Raw genomic sequence first — 27,789 nt, forward strand, 5'->3', positions numbered from 1 at the left:
GAGTTCTGTTAATTCTTAATTTATTACAACTGTTTCCGTAGTTGTTTAACTTTGTAGAAGATTATGAAACTCACAAAAGTTTGCAGCAAACAGGAGACTGTCACTTTGGCCACCAAGCAGGAGCAGCCCAGCGCGGCTACAACAGGTCAGCTCTGCTAGGACCGACACAAAAGCCGTTTCCGACCACGCTGAGGTGCTTAATTATCATGATTCATCATTTTAGGGGGAAAAAAATCCCACAAAAAAGTGTTTTGCTCAGTTACAAAAAGAATAAAACAACAACAAAAAGCAAAGAAGAGAAAAACATTAAATTCTCACTTCATTCATTTTTTTAATACTTATAATTAAATAAGTTTCCAATATTCTCTCCTGTTCTATTGTATATATTTGTTCTTTTATGCGACGCTGTTTGTTTTTCTTTTGCTTTCAAGCCGAACACGACTCCACTCTCTGATTGGCCGAGCGGCTTGTCAATCTTTGACGTAGCGGCCAATGGCAGGAGCCGACAGGCGATACAAACTAGCAGCCGCCATGTTGTGTCTCCGGGGGCCTCGAGGGACGTCCGGTAGTAAACAGTAGATGACGGTACCGCCTGTTCGGCAGCTCTCAGGAACGGGACCGCAGCTGGAAGCTATGAGTCGTCCATCTTCAGCCGGAGGTGGGGGACTCGGGGCCGGGAAAGCAGGCGGAGGGAAGCACGGGGGAGCGGCAGGCGCCTCTGTTGCCGCAGCGGCCGCCGGCGTTAGCTCCGTGGCCGGGTCGGGGTCTGCTCCCCCTTCCTCCACCGTGTCCATGCCGGCTACCGGCCTCGTCGGACAATCCTCGGAGCTCACGGCGCTATTCGAGTGCCCGGTATGCTTCGACTACGTCCTGCCGCCTATCCTGCAGTGCCAGGCGGGTCACCTGGTCTGTAACCAGTGTCGTCAGAAGCTGAGCTGCTGCCCGACCTGCCGAGGCCCGCTCACCCCGAGCATCCGGAACCTGGCCATGGAGAAGGTGGCCTCCACACTGCCGTTCCCCTGCAAGGTAGACCCACAGACACAAACCGGCCCAGCTGATACTCACACACTACATCACAACTCTCTTCACTTCAGTTTGTGCACAACTTCCTCCACGCACACCTGTCACGTGACGTCATCAGAGCCAAACTAGAATTTCGATTGATTTTCCAGGAAAACGTCTGACAGACAGTCAACGGAGTTAAAGGTCAAAGGTTACTCCAGAAAATTGGGATTTTTTTTTTTTTTTCCGTGCTGAGTTCACTGCCTGTAGTAATAATCGGACGTTGAAGCATCACTGCTTAGTTCACTGCGTGCAATCAGTGAAGGAAAGTCATGTCACAGAGTTCATTATGTAATATAGAAAGAGTATTAGGACGACATTAAGAAAAAATATGATTGATCAATTTGAGAATAAAACCAAAATCTCAAGAAAAAAGTCAAATTAGTTATTTTGTAGAGGATTTGTTTGCTTTGAAACATCTTCCTATCATATCTTGTGATAACATCCATCCTCTTTGTTGCAGGTGTAATCATCGATATCCTGGCATTTGTTCATTGCCATTTCATTTTGTACAAATTTGGCCAACGCTTCCACGATTGTGTGTTTGTTCTTTTGTTTGATTGGTCTTTCCTTTCTTTTCAGTGTCCTTATGCCTCCCACTGCACTGTGTTCATGTCCTAAAGGAACTAAAACACATTTTAAAGTACACATTCGCAATATCATTTGGTTTTATTCTCAAAAATATCAATGATTTTTATTTTCTTTATGTGGCCCTAATACTCTGTCAGAGTAATACAACCAGGAAAGTCCAGAGTCTGTGTTTAGTTCAGTAACTGTAATAAACATAGTTCAGCCAGCAGTGATGAGTCCACTGATTAATCAGGACTCGTCACTCTGCTGATTGTTTCCTCTGTTTGTCTAAAACCTGCAGATAAAAATGGATGACTGGTGTTTTAATCTCCTGCATACCAAAGTGACTGTAGAGTGAGAATCGTGACCAGGTTTTAAATAACATGTCCAACAAGTGTGCAGCTGTCCACATACCTTTGGCCTCGCAGCGTGTCGACTGATTGGAGCGGCGGCTCTGGTTCCATTACACGCACATTAAAGTTGAATTGTGTGTCGGCGGCTGAAAACTGAGTCCTGACTCTGACCCTGAGGAGGAAGAGGAGGTCTGATATGGACACAGTTTCCAACCTGCATAGTACAGAAAGACTTGATACAAACTGAAAGTAGATGTTTCACAGCTCGCTCAGCTCAGCAGGCTGGTTACAGGACAGACTGCCCTCTGGTGGTGTTTTCATGCAGTGCATGTGACCTCAACAGAATATGTCCCCAAGAGTTTAGGGGAGAAAACATTAAATTCAGCTTAATTTGAGTTTATTGAAGCTGTAAGTGAAGATCATGCATAAAATTTGGCTGGTCGACGAGCGTTTCGTCATCATTTAGATTTCAACCCACGAGAATCTCCTCACCACTCGTACACGTCCTGCTGCCCTGTAATCATGTTGTGTCGTTATACCTCCTGCAGACAGCAGGCTCATGCTCATTTGTTTCACTGTTGCTGTTAAAATATGTTTTTTGTTTCTGTTGTGATGATCTTCCTCGTCTAATGCTTCTTGGTAAGTGTCTGCAGGCTGGTGTAGATGTCAGCCATACAAATCATTTGGTCACAGATGTTTTGGGTTTTTTCAGGGGAGGTTTGTGTTTTGAAAAGCCCGAAAATTCTACGTAGGACCCAATATTTACTGAGCAGTTCTCTACAGTAGGAGGAAGAACTGCAGCCTTGATGAGGTAGAGAGGACATGAAACTCTACATATAATGGCTGATTTACACCACTAAGTCCTGCTCTCACACCTGACATATATTACACTGTCTGTGAAGCCGGATTTAAGAAATAAGTGCTTAAAGTTTTAAAAAGATGTTTGGTGCCATCTTCTGTCCGTACAGAATGTGACGTCATGTGGTTGGTTGGCTGGTTGTGGCTAACAGACTAACATTAGTTTATGTTAGCTAAGTCGTGACAGTGATGCTATTGGCTTTCTGAATAGCAGCATGAGGTGTAAACATCCTGTAGTCTGGGTACAGAGCTGCCAATAATGTGCTCTGCAGTCAGACTGTGGCAGTTTCCATACCAGACTGTGATGCCGCTGGTTAGGATGCTCTCCATGGTGCCTCTGTGGAAGGTGTTAAGGATGGGTTTGGGGAGGCAAAACCTTCCTTAGTCGTCTCAGGAAGTGCAGTCGCTGCTGAGCTCTTTTTGTCACCGATTTGGTGTTGCTGGTCCTCTGTGATGCAAACACTGAAGAATCTGGTGCTCTTCACTCTCTACTGCGACACCAGCAATGCTGAGCTGGAGATGGACAGCCTTGGTCTTCCTAAAGTCAACATTGAGACATAGATTATTGTCCTTGCACCAAAGTGCCGTTGCACATCCTCTCTGTATGCAGCATCATCATCGTCCCTGATGAGTCCCACCACTGGGGTGTCATCTGGAGACTTGATCATTTGGATTGTGTTGGAGCTGGAGGTGCAGTCGTGGGTCAGCAGCGTGATTAGTGGGCTCAGCACACATCCCTGGGGGGTGGAGGGCGTCTATGCTCAGTGTGATGGTGTTGGATCTTATATTTCCAACCTGTACTGTCTATCAGTGAGAATGTCCAGGATCCATTTGCAGGTGGAGGTGTTGAGTCCGAGCAGGTCCAGCTTGCTGATCAGCTGTTGGGGGATGATGGTGTTGAATGCTGAGCTGAAATCAGTGAACAGCATTCTTATGTGGGCGTTGCGTTGATCCAGGTGTGATAGAGCTAGGCAGAGTGCCAATGAGATCGCATCACCCATTGATCGTGATATGCAAACTGTAGTGGGTCCAGTTTGGGGGGGAGCTGCTTCTTGATGTAACTCAGGACTAGTTGCTCGAAGCACTTTGTGATGATTGGAGTAAGTGCTTCTGGGCAGTAGTATTTGAGCTCCGAGGCTGTAGCTGTCTTTGGCACAGGTCTGATTGGGGGGGGTTAAAGCACTGTGGCACAACAGCTTGGCTCAGGGACATGTTGATGACGTCTGCTAGGACAGCGGTCCCCAACCCCCGGGCCTTCGACCGGTACCGGTCCGTGGGTCGTTTGGTACCGGGCCACGAGAGTTGAGGCTCAGGTGTGAAATGTCTGGTTTTCAGGGTTTTTATCGGTTTCAGCGTTATTTTGTTATCGTTTTTATCGTTTACTCTGTTTTCCTGGGTCTTTTCACGTGTGTTATGAATAAATCTTCTTTTTTTCGGTACCGGTACTAGTTTCATTTTGTTGTATTTATCCGCGACACCTTAAAGGCCGGTCCGTGAAAATAATGTCGGGCATAAACCGGTCCGTGGCGCAAAAAAGGTTGGAGACCGCTGTCCTAGGACATCGGTCAGCTGGTCAGCACAGGCTCTGAGCACACGTTCGGGTATATTATCTGGTCCAGCAGCTTTGTGTGGGTTGACTTTAGCGAGAGTCCTTTCACTCGGGCCGTGGACAGGGACAGCACTTGGTTGTCTGGCGAGGGGCTGGTTTTCCATGCTGGCTCATTGTTTTGAGTCCCAAACCTGGCATCGAATGTGTTAACTGCGTCTGGTTGAGAGGTGTTTGGATGTCCCGCCACATTCGCTGAGAATCTCCTGACCAGGCAAAGAGATCACTGACTTTCTTTGAGCTTGATGTCCTTGGTTTGCTTGGTTGAAGTCCCCAGCGATAATGAAAAAGCCCTCGGGGTGGAGAGATTGCAGGTCCCTGAAGGCCTCGTACAGCTCCCATAGCGCCTCCTTAGCATTAGCGTCAGGAGGAATGTACACTGCCACAATAACGATGATTCTGAACTCCTGCAGCAAATGATAAGGCCTGCACCTCACTGCCATAAATTCAACACACGAGCAGCCCCGCATGCTTTTTCAGATGTGGGATCACTTTAGTGCTGCAGCAACGAGTTAATGTTAAACTGAGGATGTACTGCCCACTTTGCCGTCTGTCTCTCTTTAGCAGTAAGTTGTCTTTACAAATCGGATGTGGCATGCGCTGCGTCAACGCTAACTAGAGCGAAGAACCCAAAATTTGCGCCGCGCTTGTGAGTACACAAGCAGATCGATCAGTCCCAGTATTAACACTGTACACTAACACAGTAGCTTTATTACAAAATACTAAAACACTGGTTTGATGAGTAGGAACTTTATTGTATTTAAGCAACTGCAGAGAGCAGCAAGGATCAACTGTCAAGCTAGTCATGCACATTTCTGCTGATATACTGTGTGCCATGGTTTTCAAATAGGGCTGCCACGATTACGTCGACTATCAAAATCGTCGACGACTGATTTAATAGTCGACGCGTCGTTTGAAGCTTTGTAAGATCACAAAAGACGCAGGAATAAGTAGCAGGATTTAAGAGTGTAATAACGGACTGTGACAGAAGATGGCAGCACTGCGTGTACAAGGATGCCAGCTGCCATTAAATATATTTCCCTCATTTTTACTGGTGACTGGTAGGAGGTAAGCTCCTGATTTCTCCAGGAGGTGGTTGTGTGTGAAGAACGTATTTGGCAACATTCAGTCGTTGGACAAACAGGAGGAAGTTCTGTGTAACTCCTTGAAATACAACAAGATAAATACACAATCTAAACTGAGGCATAAACATCAATCTTTACTGTGTGTCTTTGAGGCTTTACGTTTAGTGTGAGCCAGTATATCAGCACTCTGACGTTTGCTCTGCGCTTTGATGCAGAGCTTTTGTGCTGCTGAAAACAAGATGGTGTGATGATGTAGACGTTATTTAATCTTGGCAATAATTTTACCGTCCTACCTGAAACCTGTCAGGTCAGTTTTACTGGCACATGGACATTTTTATAGACTTTTGGAAAAAAGCTTTAATTTTCATGTTTTTAAAGCTTCTACAGTTGATCTGACAGTGGTGCAAGATGAACAAATCTGAGAAGGCTTTGTATTCAGAATGATTACAGATGTCAGGAGTGAATCAGCGCTTTGTAGTGGTTTTCTTTGTGGATGTGAATCCAGCAAACAGCATTTTGCATTGAATTTGTTTTAAAGAGCTGTCAGTGAGGAGGCAGACACCAGGAACAGACTTCAGGCACATCAAATAATAAAATCAGTCAGGTTTTGCCTGAAGTGTCGTGGATTTTTGCTAGGACCAAGTCTGTTTACATTATACATTTACACTGCTATGCAGATGACACCCAGCTCTATCTGTCCATGAAGCCAGATAACACACACCAATGAGTTAAACTGCAGGAATGTCTTAAAGACATAAAGACCTGGATGGCCGCTAACTTTCTGCTTCTTAATTCAGATCAAACTGAGGTTATTGTACTCGGCCCTGAAAAGCTTAGAAATATGATATCTAATCAGATTCTTACTCTGGATGGCATTACCTTGGCCTCCAGTAACACTGTGAGGAACCTTGGAGTCATTTTTGACCAGGACATGTCCTTCAACGCACATATTAAACAAATATGTAAGACTGCTTTCTTCCATTTGCGCAACATCTCTAAAGTTAGAAATATCCTGTCTCAGAGTGACGCTGAAAAACTAGTTCATGCATTTATTACTTCCAGGCTGGACGACTGTGATTCATGGGGATTCAGTTTTCAGGCCCCTCTTCTGTGGAACCAGCTTCCAGTTTGGATTCAGGAGACAGACACTATCTCTACTTTCTTTGTATTACTGTAAGGTCTTTACCTCACAGTATAAAGCACCTTGAGGAAATTGTTGTTGTATTGGTCACACACTGTCACCAGTGTGTGAATGGGTGGATGACTGCATGTGTAAAGCGCTATACAAATACAGGCCATTTACCCTTTTTACCAATATGTTGCAAAAGAAATAAAATTGAATAGAAATTATTTTATTTCTATATTCACAACAAAACAAAAGAGTGAAGACAGAGGTCCTGTGTTTGGTCTCTCACACACACACACACACACACACACACACACACACACACACACACACACACACACACTGTGCATGCAGAGCAGTGCTGACAGATGCTTGGAGGAGGAGGATGGCACTCGGTTAAGCGATACTCCCCTCTTATTCTCTCTCTCTCTCATGTTTCCCCGCCCCCACTGTGTGTGTGTGCGCGTGTGTTGTGTGCGCGCACACGCTGCAGTGTCTCAGTGTCGGTTGGAGGACGCACGTTTTTCTGCTGCTCAGACAGTGAGAGGGAGAGCTCCGAGAGACATTCACTAAAAACCAGAAACAGTGATCGAGTGTGTGTCGGTGTTATTCACCGCCGGTCAGTCAGACGGACGCCACACAGCTCACACTCAGTGTGTGCGTGTGTTTAGGCCCTGCGTGTTTTGTTTTTTCGTCACCACAGAAGAAGAAAACAGCTGCCCGTGTTTTCTTTTCTGCTGCTGCAGCAGGAGAGAGAGAGCGGGCGAGCGAGGTTCAGCTGCATTACGGCTGCGTCTGTTTGATCCGACAGGTTCTGGTACGTTTACCGATCGATTATCGATTGATTTGAGTCATCAGGTTGGTTTGAACCGATGTTGATGTTTTACCGCCTGAACTGGAGACGAATGCTGTTGATCAGAACAACGTATGAAAATGTTTTTGTTTGTCAAAGTAATGATTACCTGATTCATGTTGGTGGTGCAGCTGTGGGTCTGATTGATTAATCTGCCAGTTAATTTCCTCATTAATTAAAATGATAATAAATGTGTACAGTGAAGCAGCAACAATGAGTATTTGATTGTCGATTGTGTTACTGCTTGTTGCTCTTCAAGCCAAAAAAAGCCAATGAAAAATATTTCTATTTCTACTTCCTCCCATGTTAGAGACGTTTCACTGTTTTATGTTGTTTGTACAGCATTTGTGGTTTGACTCGGAGGCTCGGTGTTTTCACAGATTTAAAAAAACAAATTTACAGCAAAAACAGTTGAATTAAGCGTTACACTGAGGTGGCTGTTAGTGTGAATCGGCATATAATAATAAATAAAACATAAATAAAACTAAACTGAATCAATTTCATCTACATTAGATGGAAAACGGCGAGCACGTAAGTCTCTTTTGGCTGCTCCGGTGTTTCTTAAATGGCCCCCACATGTTTTGGTTTGGATCTTCCTCCACTTGATCCGGACTTGGGACCAGCACTCGGAGTACTCTCGTGACCCGGATCTTGTATTTGTGTCCGGGTCTCAAACTGGCGTGCACAGTGAATGTGTTAATCACTGCAGCAAAGAAAACGCTTCATTCAAAAATGCTGTAAAATCACTGAGTGTCTTTGGGCAGTTTAAACCCAGACGATGAAACGTGAAAATAATTGGCAGATTAATTAACAATTAGAATAAACATTCACACTGAACCACAGGGTGGCGCTGCTTAAACAAATTGGGGGGTAGCTGACGTGTGACGTTGGACAGCAAACATTTTTATTTTAAAATATTTACAAGTTCTTTTATTTAATAATTTAAAATAATATAAAACATTTTATTCTTTCTGCCAACAAAGCTCCTGTTCATACCCTCTCAAACTAAACACTAAACCTGTGTTTTGAGTCACAGTGTGCTACGATTTCACCACAAAAACATTAAAAAAGTTATAAATTTAAAAGTGTATGAAGAGTTTTCAGTAAATGAAAACGGTGCCTAACTGACTCTAATATAAAAAGAAAGAGTGTTGGTTTGTTGGTCTCGGTGTTGGTGTTTTGGCTGCTGCCATGTTGGACTGTATTTGGACAACAGGGTGTTACGTTAGCAACTAACGTTAGCTAGCCTGGCTGTAATGGTGCCTCACAGACACAGGATACCTGCTAATTAATGCTCAGATACTGTAGAATTTAAGATAAGAAGAACTTTATTTATCCCGAGGGAAATTCTTTTGTCATACACATGCTCAATGCAGCAGAGGAATAAGATATACAATATGTACAATAGAATACAAGTATACAGTAGGATAGTGCAAAATATAATATCAAATAACTGTAGCAAGTAACAATATAACTATTGTTACTTGCTACCATATCTAGTAGAATTAGCCTCACACGGGCCTGTTATTGGATCATTGCATTAAAAATGCTCAAATAGACTCACACAGCACAGAGATCCAGTCCAAGGATTCTGCAGTTAGCTGAGGTGAAGCCTAGCAGCAGCTAGCACCTGTCTCATCGTCCACCTGTCAGGAAACTTAATGCAGTTAGCAATAAAGACCTAAAGTGTTTCTGCAGCAGGCTCTTTGTATGTGTTTATTTCTATAGTCTATCGAGATCAGCAGCATCGCTATAGCCGGCCTGTCGCTGTGATTTTTGCTAATTTACTGCTGGCAGTGGCTGATGTGTATCTGGCCTTATATTCACAGACCATGTCATTTCTTTTTGTTCTTTGATAAATCACAACAAAAACAGCCATCATCACTGAAAATCACTCAGATTTTTATTTTAAATAGCAATATGGCTCTATAAACTCACATGGTGCGTGCGGTGAAGGCTAACGCTGCTCAGGCGCCGGTTTCCACACAGATTCCTCACAGTGAGAACAAAACCATGGAAGCAGCCTCCCAAACCAAAGGATGCTGAAGCACACTTTACAGTCACAGGTGAGGGTTTGAGTCTGAACATGAGATTTGTGGACAATTAGAAAAATATTTGTATAAAAAAAATGTCCCCATTATTTAATCCAACTAACATGAGGTTGTTTCATTTATCAACGTTGTTGATAATTAATGTGTGTTCTTTGTTTCATACTTTGAAATCTTTTACTGAGAAGAATAAGCAAGATGTTTGAACCCATCAGCTTGGTTTTATTTCATGGTCCTTTGAAGTTGATCATGAAAACAGAAGAGGTCTTTTTTTTTTTTTTTCTAAACGCACCATTCTGTTAGAAAATGTACTGATTAATAGCTTTACTATGGTTTTGGATACTTGGTGTGACTATAAAGGTGCTCCTGTACTGTAAGCATGTATTCAAACCAAACTCATTGTGTTTGTTTTCAAGACTCTGCAGTAAATCTGAGAGCTCACACTAAAGCAGACTGAGGCCAATCGTCTGACTTGGTGAGTTAAACAGAAACCAAACATGGTCAGACGCTCGTCCGGTCTCTGTCCTCCTGTGAACTTCTGATCACTCTGCTATATGATCTCCACGTGGCTCTGCAGTCTGTCTGAACAGCTGCTGCTTGTTTTGTCTGGTTCAGTATGGTGAGCCCAAAGGGACAAAAGACTTGAGAAATCAAAGTTAAATTTAGAGTTGGAGCCTCTGAGTTTCCAGGACAAATTTCAAAGAAAGGAATTGCACACATGGAGCATGTGCAGAAAAACTTTAACTAAAGTTTTGATTCTGACTTGTAGTGTTTAAAAGAGTGAGAGACTTTTATGCTGGTGAGCTGTCGGCTTCAGCAGGAGTCAGCTTTCGTCATTGTCCATAGTGATGAGTTCAAATGTCTTGTTTTGTCCACCCAACAGAACCAGAAAATACTCACTTGTCTTTCACAGAAGACCAAAGAAACCTGGAAATATGAGCTGAAAAGATCAAAAACAGTTACTAGAGTCGACTAATCAGTAAAATTGTTGCAGCTCTAGCCTGTGCCGATGCTGTGCCCAGCCTCCTGCCTACCTCTGCTCAGAGAGTTGGCTCACTGGCGCTGCCTTCTGGGCTGGCATCACCGCCATGGGGTTGGTTCAGCTAGTGCTGCAGGGCTGACTGCTAACACCGTACAGCAGCAGCAGCATGGGTCAGAGGTCAGGGACAGAGCCCGTCGACCTGTCGGACGCACCAAACCCCTGCCGGGCAGTCAGGTGAGTCCTGAATGATGCTGGCGAGCTTTAACGTACGGCTGCGTCAAGACAGATTTTCAGTTTATTTTAATTTTAAAACACATCATCACATTTTGTTTATGGATGCCCAGACATAATTCAATTCAATTTTATTTATACAGCGCCAAATCACAACAGCGGTCGCCTCAAGGCGCTTCATATCGTACAGTAGATCGCACAATAATAGATACAGAGAAAAACTCAACAATCATATGACCCCCTATGAGCAGCACTTTGGCGACAGTGGGAAGGAAAATCTCCCTTTAAACAGGAAGAAACCTCCGACATAACCAGGCTCAGGGAGGGGCGGGGCCATCTGCTGTGATTGGTTGGGGTGAGAGAAGGAAGACAGGATAAAGACATGCTGTGGAAGAGAGACAGAGGTTAATAACAGATATGATTCAATACAGAGAGGTCTGTTAATATATAGTGAGTGAGAAAGGTGACTGGAAAAGAAAAACTCAATGCATCATGGGAATCCCCCGGCAGCCTACGTCTATTGCAGCATAACTAAGGGAGGATTCAGGGTCACCTGGTCCAGCCCTAACTATATGCTTTAGCAAAAAGGAAAGTTTGAAGCCTAATCTTGAAAGTAGAGATAGTGTCTGTCTCCTGAATCCAAACTGGAAGCTGGTTCCACAGAAGAGGGGCCTGAAAACTGAAGGCTCTCCCTCCCATTCTACTTTTAAATACTCTAGGAACAACAAGTAGGCCTGCAGAGCGAGAGCGAAGTGCTCTAATAGGGTGATATGGTACTACAAGGTCATTAAGATAAGATGGGGCCTGATTATTTAAGACCTTGTATGTGAGGAGCAGGATTTTGAATTCTGGATTTAACAGGAAGCCAAAACAGGAGAAATCTGCTCTCTTTCTAGTCCCTGTCAGGACTCTTGCTGCAGCATTTTGGATTAGCTGAAGGCTTTTCAGGGAGTTTTTAGGACTTCCTGATAATAATGAATTACAGTCGTCCAGCCTGGAAGTAATAAATGCATGAACTAGTTTTTCAGCGTCACTCTGAGACAGGATATTTCTAACTTTAGAGATGTTGCACAAATGGAAGAAAGCAGTCTTACATATTTGTTTAATATGTGCGTTGAAGGACATGTCCTGGTCAAAAATGACTCCAAGGTTCCTCACAGTGTTACTGGAGGCCAAGGTAATGCCATCCAGAGTAAGAATCTGCTTAGATACCATATTTCTAAGCTTTTCAGGGCCGAGTACAATAACCTCAGTTTGATCTGAATTAAGAAGCAGAAAGTTAGCGGCCATCCAGGTCTTTATGTCTTTAAGACATTCCTGCAGTCTAACTCATTGGTGTGTGTTATCTGGCTTCATGGACAGATAGAGCTGGGTGTCATCTGCATAGCAGTGTAAATGTATGCTATGTCTTCTAATGATGCTGCCTAAGGGAAGCATGTATAATGTAAACAGAATTGGTCCTAGCACTGAACCCTGTGGAACTCCATAACATAATGTAACATGTGTCATGTTTTAAAGAGCACAAAAACTTTACACTTCCTTGAAACGTTTGTTGAGTCTTGTTATGAATCAAACGCACCTCACGTAGTTCAGTTTGAGGCAAGATGGCTGAAAGAGAAGCTCGATCTACAAGTTGCAGTGATGCGTGTCCATGTGTCTTTCACGTCGTAAACATCTGACTATACTAGAGACAAAATCTGAACAATGTCCTCTGAGCGAGCGTTTGTTACACTAAACAAAGTAGGGAATGAACCAACACTGAGCTTATGGACTGTCGTGTACACCAGAGCTTTTTAAAAGCTTACTGTAAAGTTGTGCTGCACGTGAAGCCGGATTGCAACAGTTCTCGCTGGTATCGCTGAGCTGCGTCTGCATGAATTTCCTCGCTCGGTGGTTGGATCCTGTAGCGTTGGTCGTCCTTTTTGTTGCAGTCTTGCGTCTTTCCGCCTTGAACTGTGAGGTCCAGTTCATGTGTTGCTTCACTGATCATGGTCGCAGAGTATAAGCGGGAAATACCAGCTGCAATGCAAAGGGTGAAGCTGGTGTTCATCCAAAGGACTGGGGCCTCGCTGCAACATCAGTTGAATATGTCTTTGGCAATTAACGCATCTGCAGAGGTGCACCTTTTCATGTCAGAGCTAATACCATACCAGTCGCATCGTTTTTTCCTCACAAGGTCTTGAAAAGACCACGAGCATCATCTGATTCTGCAGCGTACTGGCGGTTACATCGGCCTACAGACCAACTGCTTCATTCGACTAAATCTAAACCGCAAGTGAACTAAAGAAACACTTCTTTCAACCAGAGGCAGGAAGACTGTCTGAAAGTATCTGATAAGGCAATGGAGGTTAGTTGATGTGCTTTAGCTTACTGCAAAGTTGCGGCTGTGAGAAGTGTCGGTAGAGCAAAGGTGCTATGGCGTATGTCTTAGTCTAATAATAAGGTGAAAGGGTCTCTTCTTGACTGCAGGTGTGCTGTGGGTTTACAATGTTTGAGCATGACTGCTTTAGGAGGCTTTATCAATGTCTTAGGATGTGGCTGCATCTCTCATAGAGATAATCACTGAGGTATACACATTTTCATAACTTCTAAGATATGTGCAGAGTTTGATAAGCTTGTCAGGCTCCTTGAAGAGATGACTAAAAATAAAAAAGAATAAAGGGGTCTAAAAATAGGCTTTGTTGAAATGGAGAGACAAAAGCCACCTTTGTGAGGCAAATGACAAATCCAGAGTTGGTTAAGCGAACCAGAGTCCCAGCTCGTATTCAGATGCCGTTCACTGTGCACATATGTGTCTGTAATCACAAACAGCATCCTCAGGCAGGTGGTGAACAGCCGGCAGGAATACCAAAACCATTATCCTGAACCACAGCGCCCTTCATCGTCTCACCAATCCCAACAGAACAGATTCATCAGATCTGCGCCGGCTGAAGCAGCAGCACAGCCAGGAAAGCACTCAGCTGAGCCCAGCACGATCAATACCAATCAGGCTGAAAGGATCAGAGAGGCTGAGCGAGACGTGCTGCTAAACGAGTTGGGGGTAAAGAAACCTCCCTCCTCTGCAGTCGGGTTTTTATTAGGAACAAATGGGTCCAGTAAGTTTGACTGAGATCGATGATGAAATGAGGTTAATGGATGTGAAGATTTAGCTACCCTAAAAACCAGCCTTGATGGTCGAGGGTGGAGTTTGATACCTCGGCTGCACAGAGCTGGTTTTCTCTTTTATGGCTGACTCATAATCAAAACATGACTCAGCAAATAAAAAAAAAATACTTTAAGACCTCAAAGATGAAATTCATCGAACATAATGAGACACTTATATTTACAGTGCAGCTTTTCACCGCAGCTACCTGAGCACATGTTGGCTTTAAAGGAAATGTGCTGGTTTGAATCACATCTATTTATCTGCTTCACACACAAGTTGTCCGTGGTGTTCCACGGGGTTTGTGCTTCGACCAACAGGTTTTTCATCATCCATGCTTCCTCTGTGAGAAAACCCTGCATACATTTGGTTTGCCCGTAACTCTCAGTACTGTCATGCTTTTAAATTCAACAGTTTACTCTACAGTTTTGGTTTTCCTGTACATGACAGATGTTGATTCATCAGATTCACAGCAGACTAATGCAGAGATGTTCAGCCTGTGTTGGTCAGGACTGCGAGGTGTTTCCTGACAGCAGGTTGTGCCGTCGGAGTCCTGATGAGACGCTGCACAGGTTTTGTTCTAAATCCTCTGCTAAAGCAATCTGGATAAGAGGATTCCTGCCTGCTGTGTGTTTGGCACAAAGTGACAAAATGTTCTGACCTGTTCTAAATCGAGTCCTGAAAATTGATCATGGAAATCAGGTCGTTCTTTTTAGTTCTGCTTAGGGCTGCTCAATTAATCGAATTTTAATCACGATTACGATCTGGGCTTTCAACGATCATTAAAAATGACTGAGCCGATTATTAGCCCCTCCCTCGTGGTTTACTCTCGCGCTGCTCCGTGTGGCAAATCAAGCGCACCTCTCTGCATTTCGAACACGTGTCACAACAATTAAGAGCAGCGGTCTCCAACCTTTTTTGCGCCACGGGCCGGTTTATGCCCAGCAATATTTTCACAGACCGGCCTTTAAGGTGTCGCGGATAAATACAACAAAATAAAACTAGTACCGGTACCAAAAAAAGAGAAGATTTATTCATAACACACGTGAAAAGACCCAGGAAAACCGAGTAAACGATAAAAACAATAACAAAATAACGCTGAAAACCGATAAAAACCCTGAAAACTATACATTTCACACTTGAGCCTCAACTCTCTCATACCAAACGACTCTCGGACCGGTACCGGTCCGAGGCCCGGGGGTTGGGGACCGCTGATTAAGAGGACCCGAGGGAGTTCGGAAAGCTAAGCAGAAGTTATTTGGAGAGGAGAGTGACTGCTGTTGGTTGAAAAGAGAGGTAAAAAAAACTTCAGTGGTGTGGAAACATTATGGGCTCGCGGAGTCAGAACTCATTTTTCATTTATTTTTTATATTGCAAACATTTGCACTGTTATCAGTATTTGCACACTATTTTATATTATTTTTTGACAATCTTTAAAGTCATTATCCAACACATTGTTATTGTTAAATAAATATCGTCAAATAATCGAGATCTCAATTTCAGTGAAAATAAACGTGATTATCATTTTTGCCATAATCGAGCAGCCCTAGTTCTGCTGATATCTGCGTTTTGGCTTCAGAAGGTGGTGGACATGTTTTCTGGGTTTTGGACAACAGATGAATATTCATATTACAATTTTTATTTTATTTTTTATAGGTTGTAGTTAATAAATCACAATTTCAACTAAGTAATCATTCCAAATAAATAATCTAAACCCAGGACAAATGAAGAACAACTCATGTAAGTTTATAAATTAGCTTACAAGTTAATAATTCAGAGAGCTGCGCTTGTTACATCTGAACCAGCAGTTTGCTTTAATGAATAGAAGTCGGTTAATGTGGCCTTTGTGTCTGCTGCCCTTTCCAGGAAGCCGCTGCTGTGTTTTGACCCGCAGATCGTAAATATTTAATCACTGAGTAAAGCTCCTGCTGAGCAGCGATCGAGGACTTCGCCTGCAGTGGCTTCATGCCTGCTACATTATTCTGATCATTAATGCTGTCGAGGCTATTTTGTGTCCCTTGGTTATCGATTGTCTCTAGAGTTGAACTGTCTCTTTGGTGGGGTTGCATTGAGATGACATCCATACACCCAAACTCTCAAGTTACTAAAAGCTCTATGAACAAATGGGATGCTGTAATAGTGTTACCCACAGGAAGTGGCTAGTCGGCGTATTCTTCGCCAACTGGTCAACCCATCATAGCATATTTAAGTTTATCACTGGTTAATTTATCATCTGCTCTCAGTTTAGATCCAGGTAACCTGGATACCCCAGAAACATCCATAGGAGGCTTCAGTATAACCTTCAGTTGGGGGGAAAATTCAAACTACGTTACGCAGATTGTCTCTCAGAAATGGGAGTCTGAAGGAAGCTAACGAGCCAGATCTGGTTGAATTTGTCTGAAAAGTCTCATTTCATTGAGAGCTTTTGTTTAAAGCCTGGACTTAGTTGAGAAACTGAGTGAAACTGTCAGTTTGCTGGTTAGTCATCGGTTACTGGAAAGAGGAGCTCTAGTCCTCACAGGCTTGAACTGGACTCCTGGTCATGAGTCTGATGCTGTCTCCTGACCTCGCAGCAGGTTGTGCTGCCTGTTGTAGTAGACAAGTGTTTCACCAGATCTGTGTTAACACAAACAGGAAGTGGTTCGTGTTATACATTAGTGAATAAATGGATGATCATCCTGTTTTCTCCTCCTGCAGATGTGTAGGTGTGCTCCTTATCCATCCTGACAGCCAGACCCTCTCCAGCAGTCGCCTTCCAGACGTTAATCTACTTATCGTGCTGCCGACTGAGATAACGCTCAGTCTTTGACAGCAGTTCTTCAGGCTTAGCCAAAACCGGTTATATCCTATTTTATTAACAGAGCGTGTTTGAGGTTTGTTTATTGTGTTTAGGCAGCAGAGTGATGCTTTACAGCTTAAATGATTACTACACTGGCCAGAATGCCTCAATAATGAGCTTCAACAAAGGCAGATCTGCTGTCAGACATTTTATCCTCACTGTATTATAAGCACACATTAGCAGAAATCACAGCGTCTTGTTTGGCGTGAGAATGTTTCGTTGGGTGGAGACTGTAGCGGCTGAAGCTCAGGAGGCTAAATATGTTCCACTTTATCACCAAAGAGTTCTCTGAGCGTCCTGAGGGTAACGACCTGCTCCCCATCCTTCAAGAACAGCAAAGCTTCAGAAGCTTTTTTTTCTTTTGCATTTACACCAGTTGCATTGAATCAGTGGGAATGCTGGTGTTTGGCGTGTCACTGACACTGAGGACAACATGATCAGAACTGTGAGTTTGGTCCGTTTCATTTTCTCAGCTCTCTCAGCCACAGCAGACCTGCTCCACTCGAGGACCAGAGATCCAAAACAAGCTTGAAACTCCCCACGCCAAACTCAACCCACCTCATTCCCAATGTAGCAAAGCGTGAACGTGAAGCTGTTAATTCACCGGTTGCTCTGCATTCCTCCTTGACCTCCAGCTCTGAGCTGTGCGTGACTCATAACTTAACAAGAGTTTTAACGACTGTTAGAAAAATTAGCTAATTTCTAAATCGACTGTCAGGCAGAGCCAGGACTCGCTGGAGGAGGCTTCCCTGCTTGGACCGCTGCCCCGGTGACCTGGCCCCAGATAAGCGGGAAAAAAAGGATGGATGGAACTCCGACACTAAATATCAGTTACTCCTAAACTTGAATTGTACTTCTGCGTCGGGTTTATGGCTTACACCATAACCAGAACCCCAGTTTAACCCTAACCTAAAACCTTTTACATAACCTGATGTGCATCTGACTACACATTAGGCCGACACATACCACGGCAACTTGGATGGCGTGAAACGTTGCTGTGTGGGAGTTAAAAGGGTTTTGTGGTTAATGCGCGAGTTGGATTTAGATTTGCTGCAGGAGTCTAAATGAAGTCTAGAGACTGAGGAAGGAACTAAAAACTAGAGATGGCACGATACCACTTTTTTATGTCCGATACCGATACCGATATCATAAATTTGGATATCTGCCGATACCGATATGAATTCGATATAGTGTTTTTTAATCAACAAAACTGTTTTTTAAATATCTTGCTGCAATTTGCAAGTCTGCAAGTTCATACTCAAGTTTAAAACAACAACTACACTAAAGCTATTCTGTTATACCTGTATACAAAAAAAATATTTCATAGTTCAGCAATACTGATCAATCTAATAAACTTAGACCTACACCATCCTCCCTATTCTGGTATTTTAAAGAGTACTTAGCGTAAATATTAAGCAACCTAAGTAATAGGGTTCCAACTCCCAGCAACAACAAAAATAAATAAATAAAAAATAGGGAACCACCCCTCACGCTCCACCTCATGATGCTTAATCAACGTAATCAACCTTAATTTGATGCAGTGTGAAAAAAAAATGCACAGAAATCAATAATTTTTCAAGAAATATTAAATAGATTCAACATCTTTCTTCAACAAAATTGCAGACTGCACAGATGGTACCTTCCCAAAGGAAAAAGTACTATAGCTTACTAGGGTATATATATTAGACTTAATAGTTACTATATACAGTAATGGACTTCTATTCCTTTTACATCAAATTAAAACTTTGGGTGTCAGATAATTATTTATTAAAAGCTAGACATTTTAAATGAGAATAAGAAAGAAAAGTGTGTCTTTGTGCCCCCTTTTCCCTGTTCATGCCGTATCGGCCCCCCTGGCTAAACTTTGCTAGATCCGCCCCTGCACAGTTACATCAGCTACGTAGAAAAAGATCCTGGAGTAGAAAGTAATAATAAATACATTCTAACAACAGCTGATCAAGCATAAACGTGCTGCTGTTGTTCAGCCGCTGGTTTCCTCTTTCTGGTGCAAAGTGGGCCAAAAATAAAGAAGAGAGACGGACTCGCGACAGAAAAGCCGATCAGCTGATCGTTAAGCAGTTTCACGATTGAAGTAGCAGCCGGAGAGGCAGTCGCTCCATATATCGCTTGTTAAGCTTAACGCAGGAATGCTTTACAAACATTCAGAGATGGACTTACACACTTGCTTTACTTCTCTGGGATCACTTCCTCGGAGATGAAATGCTGGTTTGGTAGCGACGCTCCGAATGCTCAACCAGGTCCCGCATGCCACAGCCGCTCTATCACGTGACCACACTGCTCCGACGTGCTACGGTTATGAGCCGAGTTACGCCATGTCACAAGTTTTGTGAGGTGCTTTGATGATATTTAATGGATCGGATTACATTTTTTATTTTTCTCCGATATCCGATCCAGTAATTTAGGTCAGTATCGGACCGATACCGATACGTAATATCGGATCGGTCCATCTCTACTAAAAACTAGAGACGGACCAATCCGATATCACGTATCGGTCCGATACTGACCTAAATTACTGGATCGGATATCGGAGAAAAATAAAAAATGTAATCCGATCCATTAAATATCATCAAAGCACCTCACAAAACTTGTGACATGGCGTAACTCGGCTCATAACCGTAGCACGTCGGAGCAGTGTGGTCACGTGATAGAGCGGCTGTGGCATGCGGGACCTGGTTGAGCATTCGGAGCGTCGCTACCAAACCAGCATTTCATCTCCGAGGAAGTGATCCCAGAGAAGTAAAGCAAGTGTGTAAGTTCATCTCTGAGTGTTTGTAAAGCATTCCAGCGTTAAGCTTAACAAGCGATATATGGAGCGACTGCCTCTTCTTGCTGCTACTTCAATCATGAAACTGCTTAACGATCAGCTGATCGGCTTTTCTGTCGCGAGTCCGTCTCTCTTCTTTGTTTTTGGCCCACTTTGCACCAGAAAGAGGAAACCAGCGGCTGAACAACAGCTGCACGTTTAAGCTTGATCAGCTGTTGTTAGAATTTATTTAATATTACTTTCTACTCGAGGATCTTTTTCTACTGCTGATGTAACTGTGCAGGGGCGGATCTAGCAAAGTTTAGCCAGGGGGGCCGATAGGGCATGAACAGGGAAAGGGGGGCACAAAGACATACTTTTCTTTCTTATTCTGTCATGTCGAGCTTTTAATAAATAATTATCTGAATCTTACACCCAAAGTTTTTTTTTTTTTTACATACAGGTATAACAGAATAGCTTTAATGTTTTGTTTTTTAAAACTTGAGTATGAACTTATACAAAATGCAGCAAGATATTAAAAACACACTATATCAGATTCATATCGGTATCGGACATGAAAAAGTGGTATCGTGCCATCTCTGCTAAAAACCAAAGTCCCTGAAAAACAGACCAGTTCTTGCTTGTGTGAACATATTCATTCATGATGGACACAGAAAAATTGCCCAGCTGATGGGAAGAGGAGGAGCAGAACATAAAGTTCAAGAAAAACTTTGTGTTTGGTGTGAACGTACTGATGGTTCTTAAGTCCTAGAGAAACACTCAGTCATACTTTACTTTGTACTTTTGTGTTGAGTCTACGGAGTATCCTGGTGGCGATCGTGGCTCAAGAGTTGGGAGTTCGCCTTGTAATCAGAAGGCTGCCGGTTCGAGCCCCGGCTTGGACAGTCTCGGTCGTTGTGTCCTCGGGCAAGACACTTCACCCGTTGCCTACTGGTGGTGGTCAGAGGGCCCGGTGGCGCCAGTGTCCGGCAGCCTCGCCTCTGTCAGTGCGCCCCAGGGTGGCTGTGGCTACAATGTAGCTGCCATCACCAGTGTGTGACTGTGTGTGTGAATGGGTGGATGACTGGATGTGTAAAGCGCTATATAAATACAGGCCATTTACCATATCCTGAAACCCTTACGCAGAGCTTACTCCATAACCTGACTTGCACTCTTAGTACAGCTAATGTCATGTTGGCACAGCCCACAATTACTGTGATTATTTCCTCACATTTCCAGCTGCTTCTGTCACCATTTTTCACCTTGATCGGCAGAATGGATCAGTTTGAACTGACTAATGTATAGTATGAATGTAATGTAAGTGCCACAGTTGAACCTTGTGTAGGCTACACCGATGTAGAAGTTGAGCTTAAGAAGAGTGGACTATCTCCAAGACTTTGAGACCTTTTTCCATAGTTCTTCTAAGTTTGAAGAATCTTAAAATGAGATCATGCTTTAGCTGAACAAAGTGGCCAATGAGACCTGAGACGTGCTTCCTGAAGTTTAAAAATCTTCGGGGCACATGTCTGCCCCATTCCAGCACCGCGTTAGTAAGACTGGGAAAGATATGACATTGAACATCAGAGACATGGCACAGATGTCCGTTCTGCATCTGGGATCCTGTTTTCTGTTCAAAGCTACTCTCCTGCATATATTTGATGTATAAATAATGGATCCATATCTCGATGATGTGCTGTGACAGCTGGGTGCAGAGCGTGTACTGTGTGGTGTTCCGGTGTCAAACCACCCAATCAGCAGTCATCTTCTGAACACGCCGTTCTTGTCTGGATGTGTCTCCCCTCATGTTTATGGATGCTCTCCCAGCACGCCGAAACCAGGGGGCGATGTTCAAACAGCATCGCTAACGACATCGTCCGCTTCCCCCGAGAGCCTTCCCGTCTCCCTGAGCTCCTCACCGCCTCGCTGTTTTCATACCTCATTTACTGCCTTCCTCATCACTCCCCCCCCTTCATGCCCCGCTATAAGCTCCGTCTGTCTGTAGTCAGTCTGTTGTTGGAGATGAAACGGGATGAGGGAGGGAGAGTCTCACCGCTGTGACCTTCAGCGTTTCAGAAAATGAAGGAGACAGCTGCAGCCATTACAGTAACGCACTCCTGTCTGCATAAAGGCAGCAGCCATCGGCTGTCTTTATATCCCAGCTTCTTAATTCATCCAGAAAATTTAAATTACTCCTCATTTAATGTCCTCTGAGCCGAGGCAACAGTTCAGACATTTATCAGGAGGAAAAATGTGGAAATGGCAAAACATCAGTACAGAAGCATCAATGAACCGTTGAAATGAAAAGTGGTTTGTGTTGGACCTGGACTAACATAATAATGTTTCAGTTTAGTTTTTAAAACGAACCAAACTAACAATGACTAAAAATATTACAACTTTTCTGTGTTTATTCTGTTTTAAGCACACAGCGTAGTTTTAACTGTAGAAAGTATAAATGTTGTTACTTCCTCAAGATGAGTGTTTACGCTGAACCTGGATGGCGAGGGCCGGATCTCAACAAGAAACCATACGATGGCAGAAAAACTGTACGTTAGCCAGTGAGCATAACCAGTCTTTGACTCTTAATGGACTTTTATTAAGTATGATCTGAGTGAGTCCATGAACTCATCAAAGCGGTAACACCGGTCATGGCCAAGGGTCATTTTCCCCGTCATGTTACAACATTGAAAAGAATGCAAGTTTAAAGCACTTCCACATTAGTTCAAGTAGATTGTCGGTGAGAGAAAAGGGTCAATTTCCTTGATGTAATATTCATGTGAGATGCGACTTTCCTTCAGCAGCTGATGTTTCAGGTCGAGCGTGCCTCTAACTGTGTTGTGTGTCCTCCCTGCAGTATTCGTCAGCCGGCTGCCCGCTGTCTCTTCACCACAGCGAGAAGCCCGATCACGAGGAGGTGTGCGAGTTCAGGCCGTACACCTGCCCGTGCCCAGGAGCCACCTGCAAGTGGCATGGCTCACTGGAGGCCGTCATGCCTCACCTCATGCACGCTCACAAGTCCATCACCACGCTGCAGGTCAAGATCCAAACTTTGATTCTACAGACACACAGTATGGGGTAGAAACACGGGCAAAGTGGGAACCATCTTTGTTTGCAGCCTGTCCTTCTGACTGTTTCTGCACTTTGGGGCTTTAACACAATGCATCCACAATGAATGTCGAGCTGTCATGTCAGCGTTCCAACCGTTAACCAGTGTAAGGCCCTGCATTCAGTATCAGTGGAACCTCTGAATCAAACAAAAGCGCCGTTTGAAGTAACCAGCAGATTTAACTACTCACCAACTGAACATGCAGGATGTAGTTGGAACGCAGCTAGGAGAGATTTCAGGACATCCTACACATCAGGTCTACAAGCTGCTGAGACAAACAATGTAAATTATTAAGGAATCCTCAGCAGCGAAACAGAGAAACACGGCACTGTGTAGAAACGGGATCACAAGTGTTCTTAACTGTGTGACGTTCGTGTAAGTGAACGTTTCACCTTTTCTGCTCACGTCTCTGACACCACAGCACTTCTTGGTTCTTCAGCTTGTTTTCCTCATGATTTCAGGTGTGAAGTGTGAAAACGTTGAGTTCTTCCTAATCGGTACTTGTTTCCGTGCTGCAGGGGGAGGACATCGTTTTCCTGGCGACGGACATCAATCTGCCGGGCGCCGTCGACTGGGTGATGATGCAGTCATGTTTCAGCCACCACTTCATGCTGGTGCTGGAGAAGCAGGAGAAGTATGAAGGTCACCAGCAGTTCTTTGCTGTCGTGCTGCTCATCGGCACCCGTAAGCAGGCCGAAAACTTCGCTTATCGCCTGGAGCTAAACGGCAACCGGCGCCGGCTCACCTGGGAGGCCACGCCGCGCTCCATCCACGATGGCGTGGCCGCCGCCATCATGAACAGTGACTGCCTGGTCTTCGACACCTCCATCGCCCATCTGTTCGCTGACAATGGTAACCTGGGGATCAACGTCACCATCTCCATGTGCTGACGGAGCCGAGGGGAGCCTCCTGCCGAGGGAGGAGTTAAGGAGGTGCAGAGTGCACCTGCTGACAGCCTCAGTTGGAGTTGTTCGAGGAGTCGGCTCAAACAGTCAGCAGCAGCCCTTTGACCTCTGTGGTCAGCTAACGATGGACGTGGGGCAGAATGTCCTTTGGTTACCTGTCTGGAAACGAGGGCGTCACCTCGAGCCTCCAACACTCCTCGATGGAGGAACGGTCGGATCTGCTGGTTCGACCGCAGCCAGGACGTCTGGCCTGGTTAGAGATTAAACTCCCGAGGACTCGGTCCTCATTGGTGGAAACAAACACTTCTCTCTGCCGAAGCGGCTCCCTCTTCCTGCGTCGGGTTAATCGGCTTCCTGTCAGGCCGGCGTGTTCACAATATTCTGCTCTGCAGTTCTGGTGCTATCAGACTGAGTTTACGTTCTTCACCAGCAGAGGCCAAATACACCACGACTGTTACGACATTCACAGTTAATGGTTCAGGAAACGCTCTGATAACGTTCACGTCTGATTAGCTGTTTACAGAGAGATTCTGAACATGCAGAGTTCAGCCGTGGCTTCTTTATTGGTTAATGTGCAGATTATTTATTGTTTTGGCTTTTTTGTTGAAAGGAAGTGGAGAATGTAAAGATATTTGCTTTAGTATCACATATAACAAAGAAATCATCCAGTGATTATAGGACAGAGCGGAAAATGAGTCTAACCTTGTTGCCAACAGACCAAAAATATTCAGGAAATATTATTCAAGGTGAATTTGACTTATTTCAATAATCTCTGTGCACTGAAGGAGTTGGTGAAAACTATCTACATGTCCATAGAGGTGAGGCATGTGAACATGTTTATTTCTGCTGTAACGTTTTAGTATGAAAGAGGATAAATGTCATTTTAAGACTGGAATTTAAAGCAAAATGAGGAATTAGACACTTTTAATCCGAGGAAAATGTTTGTCTGAGTCGTTAGTTTTCTTTGTCACGTGTCAGTAAATTAAAAACTGTCATTCTCATTCTCATTGGCTGTTTCCTCACAGTTTTTTAAACCTTTTTGATAAACTCAGTAAAGAAAGGGCCGTGGGTCGGGCTGTCAGCTGTGTTTTTAATATGCACGTATAGAAAATGATCTGCAGGTTAATCCGTCTGTGTTCATAAAAAACAAATACTGTGAAAAAGCTCCACAGACCTGGAGTCAGCTGGTGGAAGAAGGCTGCCAGCAGTTCAGGTAAAGCAGAGTAATGTGAACACCAACATTCTGACTGAGAGGTTGCCGGTTCAGATCCCTGCAGCTGCAGATGGTGACTGATGGCGGGTCTCTGACTGGAGGTCGGCCTTTGACCTGAGCTGTGCTCAGTTAATCCTCAGACTTTCTTTAATCTCTGATAAAAGCAGTAAAATGGAGGAATAATCCTCCCGTCCCTCCTCCTGCAGTCCGTTTAGCCGCCAGCGCCTTACTTTTCTACCGCTAACCACCTCCTCCCATTCACCCGCTTTCTAAAGGGGCCTTGGTGCTGATGTGCTGCTTCTGGGAAACAGAAAAACGCAACGATGTGTTCAGAAGAACGGAGAGCTGCTCGTCTGCTCAACGCCACAGAGACACGACCGACACAAACTCGTGTATTTATGTGGAAATGTGGGTTTTAAAAACTAAATTCCTTCTCGTGAAACCGTCATAGCAACTGACCAGAAAGATACCTCTGACCACAGACATGTCTGTAACTGAACCGCAAAGCCCTCCGAGCTCAGCGGCGTTTCCTCTGTGTTCATGAAGATGAAGAAAAGTCCAAAATAAGCCGATTTCTTCCCATCATTCATCCAAGTGTCTCATCCAGCTCTGGATTTTCTTTAGAGAGTAGCTTTGTATGATTCAGAGTTACGTCTTATTCTGATTGGCTGACTTCTGCTTTTGAGCTGTAGTCATTAGATTTCTGTGCTTGTAGAAAAACACACCCGGCTCCTTCGTACCTGCTCGATGATTATCGTGTTTCTGTGGTGTGTTATGCTTGACTGGTGGGTCGTGAACAGAAAACTGCAAATTTGAGCTTATTTGTCATAAAACTTGTCACATCCCACATTTCCAGAGTGGGCAGGAAAAAGGCTTATTCTAATATGACTGCTGTATGTGCACACAGTAGAAACACAGAGCAAACACTGCTGTCTCTTTGTCTCCAGGTGTGGTTACCTCGACACGAGTGTCCCGGTTTCAGGGTCCCGTTTTTCCGTTTGCGGATCATTTTGTGATTTTTCAAAGTTCAAAGTGCTCGCTGCAGTTTGATGTGAATCTTTGATCACAAACAATGAGAGCAGGAAACATTCTCCCAGTGTTGGAGTGACGAAGAAACCTTTTTACTCTTCGGATGAAAGCACGTTTACTTCCACATAGCAAAGAAGTTTTATGGCACCATAAGAAAAATGCTGAGACACACACACACACACACACACACACACACACACACACACACACACACACACACACACACACACACACACAGTGCAAAAGTCTTGAGCCTCCATCATGTGTTCATATTTGAATGAGGGTTTTCCAGCCTCTGAATGCCAACAAAGAATCAGACTCAGTTTTAACAGCCTTGGAAATGAAGCATGAGGACGCACAGGGAGGTCCACAACCCGGGACGCTCGTGTCCACAGACACACTCAACAATAATCACTTTCACGCCGACTTTCCATGAAATATTTTGAGATATTGTAAATGAAGCTAAAGGGACAGTCTATTTTCTAAAGATTTATTCCTCCCACTCTTTGTTTTCACACGTATTTGTGCTGCTGTTTGAGATTTCCAGAGTACGTTTTCTACGCTCACGGTGATGTTTCTGTTGTAAAGCTCAGTTTGTGATGTTTCTGTAATAAACAGGTTTGTTTACGCTGACCTTCATGTTGCTATTCCTCCTTCCATTAATAAACTGAACTTCTCCTCATCGTTTGGAGTACACCAAAATATTTTAACATTTCAGTTCGAAACCATCAGTAAAAAAATGAGCATCAAATTTTTTACCATATTTGGAAAAGAGGGTGGTGTACGTATTAAACTGGCTTCACTTTGAACTTAGGCTGATGCTGTGTACTTTCAGCTAGAGACACGATTTAGTCTTTAAGAAAATACCAGGACACTAAATATTAAAGTTGTTTTCATCTTTTTCACATTTTTTGCTGCTTTTGCTCAAAGTTTAGGCTTTTTTTTGTTTTATTTTTTTAATTTTTTTTAGGTACCTGCTAAGTGCCAGAAAGACACTGTAGTTTGAGGACGTTCCCTCAGGAGCAGGTTCAAGTTCTCTCTGAATCCATCCTGTGACCATATTTATGACACAGTAACAGAAAAAGAAACTTTTGTGCAAAAACTCGCAGTTCAAAAACTATTTTGATAAAAGATACGATCTTGAATTTGGAAGGACTGGGTCACAATCCAAATTTCACAAATTTATTTGCTCCAGAGTGACAGGAAGTGGAGATGTTGTCATGGCAACAATTCTGAGGACTGAAGCTCAACTGACAGCTGAGCTTATTAGAATCTGACGGAGTCTTCAACAGGCACCTTAACTCAGTTTAGCTTACAGCAGCAGTTTCTTCAAGGTGCTTTGTATTGTAAGGTGAGGAGTCTACAATAATAAGGAGAAAACCCCCAAAATCAGACGACCCTGATATTAGCAAACACTTGGCAACAGTGGGAAAGAAAAACTCCCTTTTAACAGGAATCTCCAGCAGAACCAGGCTCAGGGAGGGGCGGGGCCATCTGCTGGGGGCGAGGGGAGGACGACAGGACAAACAGCCAGAGATTAATAAAAAGTTTAAGTCATGTTATCATCCATCCTTCCAAGTACGGATGGATGATTCAATGCAGAGAGATCTATTAACACAGTGAGCGAGAAAGGTGACTGGAAAGGAAAAACTCAGTGCATCATGGGAATCCCCGGCAGCCTACGTCTATTGCAGCATAACTAAGGGAGGATTCAGGGTCACCTGGTCCAGCCCTAACTATATGCTTTAGCAAAAAGGAAAGTTTGAAGCCTAATCTTGAAAGTAGAGATAGTGTCTGTCTCCTGAATCCAAACTGGAAGCTGGTTCCACAGAAGAGGGGCCTGAAAACTGAATCCCCATGAATCACAGTCGTCCAGCCTGGAAGTAATAAATGCATGAACTAGTTTTTCAGCGTCACTCTGAGACAGGATATTTCTAACTTTAGAGATGTTGCACAAATGGAAGAAAGCAGTCTTACATATTTGTTTAATATGTGCGTTGAAGGACATGTCCTGGTCAAA

The 27,789-nt window shown here is 43.8% G+C and overlaps 1 protein-coding gene across 1 annotated transcript; it reads left to right on the forward strand.

Annotated features, from left to right (window-relative positions):
• The first annotated feature begins 437 nt into the window (after positions 1–437).
• Positions 438–26,403, forward strand: siah2l (seven in absentia homolog 2 (Drosophila)-like). Its single transcript, XM_086308163.1, has 3 exons — positions 438–1,026; positions 22,371–22,550; positions 23,141–26,403. The coding sequence occupies exons 1-3, from the start codon at positions 580–582 to the stop codon at positions 23,510–23,512; spliced, it is 999 nt and encodes a 332-aa protein (XP_086164289.1). The 5' UTR covers positions 438–579; the 3' UTR covers positions 23,513–26,403.
• The last annotated feature ends 1,386 nt before the right edge of the window (positions 26,404–27,789 follow it).

Source organism: Aulonocara sp. 'chitande type north' Nkhata Bay, linkage group LG10 (genome assembly GCF_057382095.1).
Source record: "Aulonocara sp. 'chitande type north' Nkhata Bay isolate Kocher_YH1m ecotype deep benthic linkage group LG10, A_spYH_male_GT1.1, whole genome shotgun sequence".
Classification (NCBI taxonomy): Eukaryota; Metazoa; Chordata; class Actinopteri; order Cichliformes; family Cichlidae; genus Aulonocara; species Aulonocara sp. 'chitande type north' Nkhata Bay.